Here is a 12,245-nt window from a genome sequence, read left to right on the forward strand (position 1 = left end):
ATCAGCAAGAGGTGCTACTTTTGGCTCCAAATTTTAATACAAAGTGGCAAACATTTTCTGCATAAACTAACATCTATATTCTGAAAAATCATGCTAACATACTATAAACTTCAGTCTGCCTGATTTTGCTCAGTAGCCCTTTGCCAGGCAATAATTCACGTTGCAATAAAGACAACCCAAGCTCCACTGTGTTTTGCCTTAGCTATATGCAAATGTAAAACTGTTATTTCTAAAAGTGAAAGCTTGTTAGCATACTCTCCCTCATCTGTATGTTCCCATCCCACAATTTCAGGGAACTGCACATGAAAACGTCAGAAGCTGAGGATGATATTGAGAGGAAGCTCTTCAGGTCTTTCACCACACGTGCCTAAAGATGAAATGCATTAATGCAGCAGATGTACCTCATCTACATTTGACTGAAATTATATTCTTTCCAGCTCTGTTGATGGAAGATTTGTTCTCCTGGGATTCTAGGACTTATAGTACTTTAAAGATATTAGTTTTCAATGCCATCATGCAAGATTGCTTTTTCAACAACGTACACTTCCCAGAGCATTTCTATTGTTTAAGTGACAAACTGAGAAACAGAGAAAGATTGGGATCATTACTGATGATTCCTAAAGGCATGCATATCAGATGGAAGCTGAAGAAATTCCTCTTATTAAAAGTAATTTGAAAATGTTGGAAATGTCTGTACTTCTTTGCTACTTCTATTATATTTACACCGTGATAAAGTTTCTCCCTTCATTCCTCCCTCTATATTACTATGTTATATTACCTTGTTATATAAAGTACCCCTGAACTGCCAGTTAAAAACAAGTCTTAAAAAACAAGTTGTTCCAGCCAACATCAACAAAATTCTCCAAAACCAAGAGTCAGCTCATTTTTCAATAGGCAGCCCTGAGGTATAAAACAAACCCAACAGCAAAGATATAAACATGACAACTCTAGGAAAGCAGATAGATATCTTGGGTCAGGCTGCTCTGGTAATGAAAATAAGGCAGTGAGGACTGTGAGAGCAGCCTGACAGCTTTTTTGGGGTAAAGTGGCAATAGGAAGATAAGTCTGTTGGAACTGAATACCCTACAGGCTCTAATATCAGCGGTTAAGTATTAATGATAATGGAAAGCCATGGTTTTTTAGGAGGGTTTGTCTTAACCATCTATCCTGTTATCATCCTTCAGCCACTGCTGATCCAAGGAAGTCTGTGGAGATGCACAGACTCACAGGAGCATTCCTAGACTAAGAGTAGGGGTAAGAAGATCAAGCTCTCTGCTTCCCTATAAATATTCCAGATAGCCTTAATTACTTAGCACTTCATACTTGTCAGGTTAATGTGGTATAATACTTCCTTAATGTTTAGAAATCTGGACAAATATCCTGGAAAATATTATGTTTAAAGCAAGACAGAAATGTAAAATGAATGTTGTAGGGAATTAAGAGATCCTGCGAGGACAAGGCTCGTAAAGCATGCACTGTATTTTAATCATATACCAAATTCCTGTATTTATGCCACAACTATACACTTCTTGCTCTCTTTACTTTGACTCAGCCACGGGGTAACACTTGGTCGTACTCTGTCAAGGCAATTTTTTAACATAGAGCAGAGTTCAGGATGAGCACAAGCCATTCTCTTTTTAGGAATCCTGCTGCAGCTAATCTGGTTTTTGAGTCACTTTTTTAGACATATGCTTGGTAGACTGGCTTTGCAACACAGTCTGCCAGCTGCTCAACTAGCCAGAAGAGCTTGTGTAAGACACAGGCCAATATGACAGATCTGGTCTGCCGATCTAAAAAACGTATGCGACCATATGACTTCTTTGAATGACAAAGAGTACAGACAGTAACTCCACATATGTAGGGAACTGCTCCTTAACAGAGTGGTAAGTCCTAATAATCCCCTTTTTTTCTGAATTTATTATCTGAAACATGTAAGAAATATATTTTATTCTGTTTGACTCCTTTATAATACAGTTGCTTCACAGTTTGAAAAACCTTGACCTAACTAGACCGAAACGGTCTTATTTAAATTTTGCACAATGATGTGGTCTCTTAAGTTCTTGAAACTTAAATTTGGAAGAAGTAATGTCCAGTAATTTGTCTGAAGGATAAATAGTTGGTGTGTAGTTCAGGGAGAATTAACTCATATTAAATATGTAAAACAAAATTTATCTTTGTCATGATGCACAAACTGGAAGGTATACATTTCGAATTTAGATAATTCCATTAGAATATTCCTTGATCTTGACCTCTCTCTTGGCCTGTAATGTTTTTACAGATTAACATTATGCAAAGTTCAGTCCAAAACATGGACTCTCTGTGCTCTCTTTAATGGAAAATAAACCAGGCTCTTACTTTGTCTAATGGAAAGTAAATTTCTTATTTATAATACACATGTAACTACCTAATTGGAAATAATTTTCCCAACTACTGCATGTGTTATTATTCTGTTTTTCTTAACTAAAACAAGTACTTCTGGCATTGCTTTTATTTCCTGTACAACATATTCTTTTTTTACAGAATGTGCACACTCACAAATGTATTTTCTGTCTTAATGGCAAAAAATTGTCACCCAGAAGGAAAATAGACATGTTATAATCAAAGAGCACATTCTGCTTTTAGCCTTAGCAATTTATGGTTCAATAAAATGCAGGATTTCATTTCTGAACCTGTATCAGAATCTAATTTACAAAAATATGGCATATATAATTAATACCCTTGCGGCCTTCAGAATAGTAGGCAAGTAAAAAAAAAAAAAATTAAGTGAAAAACAACAAGTTATCTATGGAGCCTGATTTTCAAATTTAATTTAGAATGGCAAAAAAGACATTTCAAGTTTTTGCTGAGAGTAGGACCAGTTAATTTCATTGACCCAGTTCTTATGTAGCTTCAAATACTTAATCAAAAATCCAACTGTTTTCATTCGATTCAAATCTGACCTTGTTCCTACTCTAGTACAGTTTAAGTGTTAAACAAATGAAGATAAAACACTTACTTTTTCTAACATTGTGAACAATAAGTAATTTTTTTACCCAGTAGGTAGCTCTCCTACCTAATGACATCAGAACAACCATTTGAAATGAGACCAAGAGTTGATTTAGCCCAACACCCTCTTGCCGTCAGTGTCCAAAACAAAAAAAGCTTGTTTGCACTTTCAGCGCAAGATGCTACATCAAGTGTGTAAGATTCCCAGAGCTGCAGAACACAGACTTAAATTTCTCACACTTTAGGCTAAATAACATATATCATCAAACATTTTTCAAAGTCTAACCTGGGACCATCTTAATGTTTTCACTAAGTAGAATAAAATTCAAGGTACCCATGTTACAGATAATTGTGATACTGTAAAAATTAATCTAATGGTCTTGGGATTTGATTTTTTAACTTTCTGCTTAGTCTGTAAGTCTTTTTAGTTGTATTTTTTAATGAGATAATGACATACAAGAAGGACAACATTAATATTGAATGGACTGAAATCACAGTTAACAAAACATAAAGGTTTATTTTTATGGTCCAAATAACATTTTAAAATTTCACTTTGGTGAATCATTTTGGCTTTTTTTGTAGAAAACATATAGATATGTTTTAGAATAATCAACACTCTAGAGACTTTTGACTTTTGAATATCTTCATTATTTCATCAAAATAGCTGGTAGAAATATCTCTGAGTGTTATGCCAAAAATAAGAAAGCTGGACTTTTAGGCAAGGTACAGATAGCAGTAATCTCAGTGTTCAATCTGTCTTGATGCTGACATTATGCAAGTTTGTCTAATTAATGCCTCCACAGAAAAGATGGAAAAGGACAACAGAGATACTTTCACAAACTTCAGGGACCAGACTTTAGCTGAGTTCCTATTGTTTTACACATTCTCTGTGACTGATATTTATCAGCATAAAAAGGGAAATATTTGTATTGGCTTCACTGGAAAGTTAATGAGTAACTGTTTTGTTTTGATTTTAGGCAGATCTTAGAAAAGGATATTATTACAAAAGATTGTTTATAAAATTTATTAAGCAGTGTCAGTAGAGAGTCTTTAAGACTGTTCATATGTGGCCTAGATCTGATTATTTGGGGTGATTACTGAAAGAGTTATATGAGACAATTTTCTTCATTAGCTATGTAAGTCATTATACTAGGCCCTCAGTGTAATGTTCAGAAATGATTTAAATATTTGCTGTGAAATTCCTTTTTGCAAATTGAAATTCATATTACCTGAGCATATCTATGTCTTTTGACACAATTAGAAAGTAATTCCTTCTACAAATTTTTTACATATTTCATGGAAACTCAATTGCAATAGAATTTGCCTAAGTCTATAATGTTTAGGGAACTACTTTTTCATTGGTTTGTGGGTGTTAAATTAGCCTAAATTTACAAAAATGTTTTCTTACACACAAGGAAATAACAAATGTGGCTTTGTCATAGGACCTTCTTTTCCCTTTGATTTCTTACTTCTGATTCCTCAATTCAGAGCAAGCATATAAATTTACTTTGTATTTTTACTCTTTATTACTCACAAAAATGTTCTGCTTTTGTTTTAACTTTGATCTGTATACAATCTCCAGTTGCTGTCTCCTCAAATGCACAACAATAACTTGGACTAGAGACTGGATATAAAATGGGAGTGGCTTTTAGGTTGCAGGGGAAACAAATGAAACAGAAACCCACATGCACAGCAGCTTTTGTCCCAAGTGGGAGCTGGGGAGTTCAGGAGCTCAGTGAATCATAGCCTGGGAGCTCACAGCAGCAGTTTTATTGCTTGTGCTGCTGGGGCTGCAGCACGTCCCCTGCCCTGCTGCATCTCTCTGGGGGATTTCTTTCTCTCACACACAGAAGACATGCAGGTGGTAGAGCCTTTTTCCTCTTGAAAACAACAGCTGCATAGCAAAAGTCAAGAAGAAAAATCCATCTGGAAGTCTAGGTCTTGACATTTCGCTTCCTTCTGTAGAACCAATAATGACATTACAGCTGCCAAGGTCTCTCTCTACCTGAGGAATGCTGTCCTAACATCCTTGGAAAGTATTCACTTGGTTTTCAGTTTTATCTCATCTGGGATTTTTTTCTGGAAAAATGCAGAAAATGAAATGGCACAAAGTTCAGAAGTTGCAACACTGAAATCCTTTTGTTTAGAAGTAGCCTAATGAAGTTAGTGAACACTTTTAAAATATCTTTCTGCCTTATGGAGTATCACTGAATCCATCTGAAATTCATTGTCCTCATAGAGCAGGTGCAATTGTCAGGGACTCTCATCTTTAGACTCCCCTGGGTGTTGTTTCCTCACTGAAGCTAAAATTATTTTTTTGGTTTTGTCTAGTAGAGACCTTATGGTCTGAATTTGCCCTGTCTCTTAGTGGGAGCTAAGTAAGGTGAGCACCTTACTTAGCCAGGTAGTTTCCCCAGGTTTGGTATATGGTCAGAATTTTGTGAGGGTGGCTCAGCCCTCAGAAGAAGTGCAGAGCATTCCAGGGGTGTTTGTACCAAATTTTGGCTAAATGAGGAATTTAGGGTGCTTGTGTTCCTTTGCTAAGTGTCCTATTTATGCATCTGGGGTGGAGAGTGTAGGTAAGATTACATTGTAACTGTAGCACACTTCAATACAGATTTCACTGAAATTTCGTGTGTCTAAAATGCCATTAAGAAATGAACTAAATTCTGCATCACAGCTATAAAAATATTAAAATATCCTTTTTTTGTTTACTTCTAGCTACCTCAGAGAACCCTCACAAACACAGTAAGTACCAAAGCGATATAGAACATTGTTATTTTAACTTTCAGAAGGAAGGTATTTCCTCTTTTTTACAAAGTTTTAGCAGCTTAAGGTGGAATTCATCAACACAAACTCATACTACGTTTTGACTTCTGAAACTGGTTTTCAATGCAGGACCAGGTGTGTTTCACAGGTTCCAGTTTGCGTGGAAACCATTTTCCAATTCAGCTCAGACCCATCTATGTCTTTTGTCTCCATGGCAGCTTTGCCCTGGGAAACAATCAAGGGGGCCACAGATGGGGAAGGGTCTGTGCAATTCTCTGGCCAGGCCTCTGGCTCATTTTAGAGACTTATTTCTTGGTATGCTGCAATGCTCACCTGCCTCAAGCTTAGACATCAGAGCTACAAGTCTGAATTAAATATATTTCCCCTGAATTGTTATCTGTTTCATAATGTTGGGATTTGAATAGTGCACCGTTTTTAAATAACACAAAATTGCGCACACATCGTATTATAATACAGACTAATATCCATTATTGTTAGTGCTTCACATTATATTTATGGGATCCCTGTATTAACTTACATGAAGAAAATTAGCTCTAGCTCAGCCAAATCCAGGACACAGAGAAACATGGAAAGCTTTTTTTCTTTTTATTTATGCAAGATACTGAACATTTATTTTTCATTCTGTACAAAACCCAATTTCTGTTGTAATAAAAATTGCCATCATTTCTATATTAAACATCAAGGAGAAATTTTCTATACAGATCAGTGATATCAATCACAATTAGTATTAGAAGTTATTAATAATTTTAAAAATTCTATGATATTTCTAAAAATACACAGAAAATAACTAAACAACATTAAAATTTTTAAAAATGCTTTTCATTTTTTTAGTTTATAGGGAAAAATTTGTTAAACATAATTTCTTGAGAAATATAGCTGTCAAAAAATTCTTCTCAAGTCTAGTGGGAATCTGTAATGCAAAGCCATCTTTTAAAACTATCATGAGAATCTTTTATTTTTAAAATCTTCCAAAAGCCTTCTAATATAGGGGTTCTTATTTTCAGAGCATGAACGTGTTAAACGTGAAAGAGCTGTCTCTCAGACCAAGCCAGGTAGGTTTGGTATAGTAACCTCCACCTACACCCAGCTCCACTTAATAAGGATTTGTGTGGCCTGAAAAACTTGGAGAGTTCCTTGAGGTAGACACAAGTGTTTTGCTTTGTGCCATTAGTTTTTTTCAGTGTCTTGGAGAGGAACAAAAATGGGAGTGAAATTTAACTAAAAGGATCCAGCTGTCACAATTTTTGACTGTTCCTGTGACTTTTCTCACTGGTGTAATAAAAAGAATTAGCAAAACCCATTTTCCAGAGTGTGAGGAAGAAGTGCTTTAATGCCCTGCACTACATCAAAGAGGTGTACTGGGAATTAACCCCTCTCAACCTCTTCAGTAAATTAGTTATTACATTAAGTGAGTGTGGTCCCCCCCAAAAAGGAGAAACTACAATCTCATAGAGTACATACTCAGCAGTAGTGTCAGCCTCCAGTTCCTGAAACTCAAAAGTAACAGGAGCTAAATGAAAATAGCAATACTAATCCTGGACTGACTGTGCACTCAGGTAAACTAGAAGTAATAACTGGCTGCAGTGAGCAGGCCAAAGGACAGAGCCTGTTTGAAAGGACAGCGCCCTTTCAAACCAGGGCTCTGTCCTAAACCTGTTTTTTGAGGAGGAAGGCACTCAAGGATCTACGGTTGGGTCTGGCGTGAATTAAAAAGACTAAGAGGGTAACCTCACAGAAAACTCAGCTACTGATGTTCAGCTTACATCATTCCTGAGTAGTTTTCCTGTCCCCGCTCCGGAAGCAGTGGGGACTGGAAAGCAAGTATCCATATCCCATTGTTCTTTGCCGGCAGTGCTGCTGTTTGAACTTGACATTGAAACTAAGTGCTCATGAATAAGTGATTAAACAAACCATTTAAACCTTATGTGTTCAATGATATGCAAACAGGCTTTATTTCATTACTTTTTTTTCCTACTTAAAAAAAAAAATCAGTATCTCCTATGTATTTATTATTTTCTCATTCATTTTTCTAATGTACACTATTCTACCTTGTATTTTCATAGACATTTTGGAAGCCTTGAGGATCTGATTTAGTGAAGATGTATTGGTTTTGAGTCAATAGGGAAATAATAATCCTCTCTTCTTCTTTCTAAGACGCATATGCCAAGCTTTTTATTTAACTCATTGATCACTTTTTGTGTATTAACAGCTGGCAGAATGCTTCAGGCATTAGGTGAGCTCAGCCAAGGCAGGAATGTCCTAGCAAGGAAGCCAAGCTTGGTAGCCACAGTGGTGGCCAGAAAGTGGGTTGCTTGGATGGGTGGCATGACCACACACCTCTCCTGCTAAATGAAAGCAGTCCTGCTGCACAATTGGCCCAATCTCATCCACATTGCAACAGGAAAATAAATTTCCTTGGTAAGGCATTTTCAAACATCGGAGCACTGTGTCACAAACCAGCATATTAGGCTGATGAGGATTTTACTCTAGCATAATACAATACATTAGTACATTCCAGGCTCTTGGAATTTTAGTGCTTGAAGGAAAAAAAAAAAAAAAAAAAAAAAAAAGGAAAATGCTAAATTCCCTTTAGCAAAAAATCTCTATTCTCAGGTGATTAATGGTTGCTTTGGAGAACAATGGCTATTTTGAGTTTCACTTGATGACTGGAAGTATTAAACTGCAGGCAGTGGTGGTAATAGCACTTCTGCCTGCTGTGAGCCAATGAGTGCTCTTGAGTTAGCAGCTTGAATTATAAAAGATTCGTTCTGTACAAAACTGTGGCCTCCTTTTTCACCTTGATTCAGTGCAGCTTCAAACCATTTTTCCTATGCCTCCTGTCATCAGATTTAGAAGTATCACACAACTGAAATGCTACAGAATTTCAGAAAACATATTGATACCGTTGGGAAGAATTTAAATAAAATGTTTTGTGCATGTCAGTGAAAGCAAGTAAAGAAAGGGGATTCATTCCTGATGTAATTCTCCTGAAACTACCTGCAATACACAGAGAAATGTTTGCAGCCTTATTTTTTCCATTTAAATTAGGTACATCAGGGAAAAAATTAATATTAATGCTTGAAGTGCTGCAAAACCGGAGCCTTGCAGAGCAAATAAATTCTCTTCAATGAAAGATTTCAGAACCTTAAACATTGGGCTAACTCAAAATCAGAATTTTTTATAAATATACATTTCATTATTATTATTATTCTTTATAGCTTTATGAAGTCCTTAAAATTGTTTAACTTTTTTATTTGCAAGACTCCTCATGATTTAGTAAACAAAAAATACATGAAAATTTAAAACTATGATTTCTGTTCTTGTCAAAATAATATGTATTATCCCCATCATCATATGTTTTTTTCTGCTTCTCTTCATACTGAATGTAGTGAAGAATTTTATGAAGCTTCCTCATGTCTTGAAGTGTATTCCCTTATAGAGATTGTTCTCCTTAAGTCTGGATATTCTACTCCTTCAGTTTCCTTTCTGGCTACAACCAGTGGCTAGAAACTGAGAGAAAAAGCTGAGCAGCCACCACCTGTAATTCTGCCAGTGAATACATTAGGGTGCTCTCCAGTGGAATCAGCAGACCAATATTTGCTGTGTGGTTAGGTTGCAGAATAAGTAGGTGAATGAATACCAGAGAATTACTGTGTTCATGCCCAGATGAATGTAAATCCACAGCCCTGTCCAATTTTCAAGATTAAATTCATTCTGAGAAGAAACACTGTCCCTACTTTCAAATGAATCAGATATGCCATCAACTCACAATCTTATTTCCTCACTTATTTCCTCACAGACTTATCATCCCAGAGTTATAAAGCAAATATTGCTGTACAATCTCAACAGAATTAGGAAAGGAAAAATATCTTATTTGGTGTTCAAAAGTGTGTATCCAAATATCCTTTTGGATATTTGGATAAAATCAAAAGAAAGATAAGTTTTTTGATTTTTACTTGTTATTAAACCCATGCATATTACAGGGCCTTTGTTTAAAGTCAGCAAACTGGGTTTTCTTCTGTGTTAGTACATAGAAAGTTTAGTATCCCAATCTAAATTAGTAAAATGCACTGTTACATATTAAAGCTCCTCTAAGAGCAGAAAAAAGACTGTTTTTCTCAATAAGTTGCGTCTTCAAGCTGCTGGTTGTGCTATAAAACACTTCTAGCTCCACAGATATTCAAAACACAAAGAAGAGATAGTTGAGTAAGGAGGATAAAAATGTCCCCAACTTAATAAAAATTAAGAGAAATTAAATTGTCATATACCAAAAAACATATGAAAAGCATAACAATGCAGAGCTATATTTAATTTCCAAATAATAGAAAATATCAGTAACCATAGAGGTTTATCCCTCCATATATTTGACCACATCAGTACTGTTTTTTTCCAGAAATAGACCAAACAAGCAAGTGAGGGAGATAAGACATATCTGCCCAATTTGATCTCCATCCAGTCATTGTCATCTCCTATCTGATGCCTTCCAGAGGTCTTAGTGGAAAAGAAGGGGCCAGAGGCAGGTGGCTGCAAACTGCTTTCAACAAGAGGAACAGCAAATATAGTCTGAACGTGTCTCAAGCAGATTTAAGAAAAATTTAATAATGTATGTGATTGTTGAAAGGTAGAGGTTAGGAGAGGGGCTTGAATTCAATCATGGAAAAAGACATAAAATGGAGTAGAGCTATAAAAGGATGAGGTAGGGTGAATTTAAAATCAACCAAACCAGGCAGGGTAGAAATCTAAACATAAACATCCCAGTTTCCACATGACTGGGATATTGTGAAGGTAAAACAAACCCACTTGATTAGAAAGTGTAGTCCCACCAACTTGCTTGGAGAAGAGGAAGTTCAGGTCTGGTGGCTGATGTTGACATGAGTCCACATCATCTGAGAATTCTACTGGGCAAATCCACAGGCAGCTCAAGAGCATGTGGGCTTGGGGAACTTTTTCCGTGAGACTAGCAGAAGTTGAAGGCTGCTCCAAGGTCCTGTGATATGTCCAGCTAGGTCAGGGTAGGCTTGTCCAGTAGCAGGTGGTATGGACTGGCATTCAGAGTGTCCACTGCGTCCCTCTGTGAGCTACTACGTGCTTGGGTGCCTCCATACCTCTTCCATCTTTGGAGTGTGGACGCAGGTGGATACCTTCACCTATGTTTGTGGTTAGGCAGTATCTAAACAGAAGTTCTTAACGTTGTTAAATCCCAAACTGTTGGACTTAGACACTCGGGAAGATGCTGTTGGCAGAGGAGAAATGGATGCAGGAATAGGATGGTTTCCACCTAAGTGGAAAGATGTTGAAGGGTATGTGGCTGTTTTCTGGCAGCTGAGACATTAGGCTCAGTAATTTACTTTTTCCATGAGTATGATCTCATCATGCAGTCAGAACTCATAATGCCTGCATGCTGTTTTACAGTGCTATAATGGGATAGCGATGCTGAAGACATGCATTTATTTTGTTATTGTGAACCACATGAATAGTATCACCTATAAAAATATTTTTCCAATTATATGAACCTGTACTAACACATTGTGATTTTAATGCTGCTTTCACAATACAGAGGAGAAAATGAAACAGCAAAAGACAACTCCCACTGAGAAGTCAGGTAAGAATAAGTGATTCTCTCCTGATTTATGGAGGGAGATGGGGGCATCAAACATTATTCAGCACTCATCTACTCATTTGCATTGCAATATTTTTTACAGTATTTTAAAATAATAAATCAAAACCAGCAGAGTGTCAGTTGCAGCTTCTGTTCTATTAAGAATTCTCTTTCCAATGATGAAGGCAGGTGGAGACCTTTCAGCTCCTTAGCTGCTTGTTCCAACCTCTCATTAGCCAGAGCTGGGCTAATGAAATGAGGTGTAGCTGTAAATTAGACCTCTGAAAGGATCCCAAATATCAGGATAAATTACCGGATGGATTAGGATTTTGGATTAGTTTTATGGAGAAAATGTTTTTGGGACTAAACTCTAAATCTTTGGGTCTTATCTGTGATGAAGACCTTGTAATTTTTTTAATGTAATACTGACAGGGAAAAAAAAATCAAATATATAATGAGTGTTCTAGAAGCTGTGAAGAGTCATCCAAGGAATTATATCATTCTCATCATCACTGGCAGTCGATACAAAACTGCCTAAACTTTAGGGATTCGAATGCTGTGCATCCTTGCACAAGTAGGGGATGCTAAGAAAAGTAAGAACTGACTCCAATAAAATGCTTGAATATTAAAATTAAAGGGGGGAAAAAGACTATATTTTCTCTTCTTTCTGTATCTAACCTTTAAAATTTAACCTCTTTTGTCTTCTGTAGCCCAGGCAAAGCCAACAAGTATGTGATTCTTACCTTAATCAGAAATATTCACGTAAAATTTTTGGATATGTGTGTCTTTTTTTTTTTTTTTTTTTACTTTTACATAAGGAAACACGCCCTTGGCAATTTCTAGTTTTACTTAAAATTATAGTGTCTGTATC

At 36.3% G+C, this 12,245-nt stretch overlaps 1 protein-coding gene across 12 annotated transcripts in view; it reads left to right on the forward strand.

Annotated features, from left to right (window-relative positions):
* TRDN (triadin) overlaps positions 1–12,245 on the forward strand; it is a 233,259-nt gene that overhangs the window by 188,248 nt on the left and 32,766 nt on the right. For 10 of the 12 annotated variants that reach the window (XM_058420014.1, XM_040058143.1, XM_058420013.1 and 7 more), the window contains 4 exons: positions 5,707–5,733; positions 6,780–6,827; positions 11,333–11,377; positions 12,085–12,102. In XM_058420014.1, coding sequence (XP_058275997.1) covers positions 5,707–5,733; positions 6,780–6,827; positions 11,333–11,377; positions 12,085–12,102 — 138 coding nt within the window. The remainder of the gene's footprint in view (positions 1–5,706; positions 5,734–6,779; positions 6,828–11,332; positions 11,378–12,084; positions 12,103–12,245) is intronic. The other 2 variants (XM_058420012.1, XM_058420017.1) reach the window with 1 other exon arrangement.

The sequence above is a fragment of the Hirundo rustica genome, chromosome 3 (genome assembly GCF_015227805.2).
Source record: "Hirundo rustica isolate bHirRus1 chromosome 3, bHirRus1.pri.v3, whole genome shotgun sequence".
Lineage (NCBI taxonomy): Eukaryota > Metazoa > Chordata > Aves > Passeriformes > Hirundinidae > Hirundo > Hirundo rustica.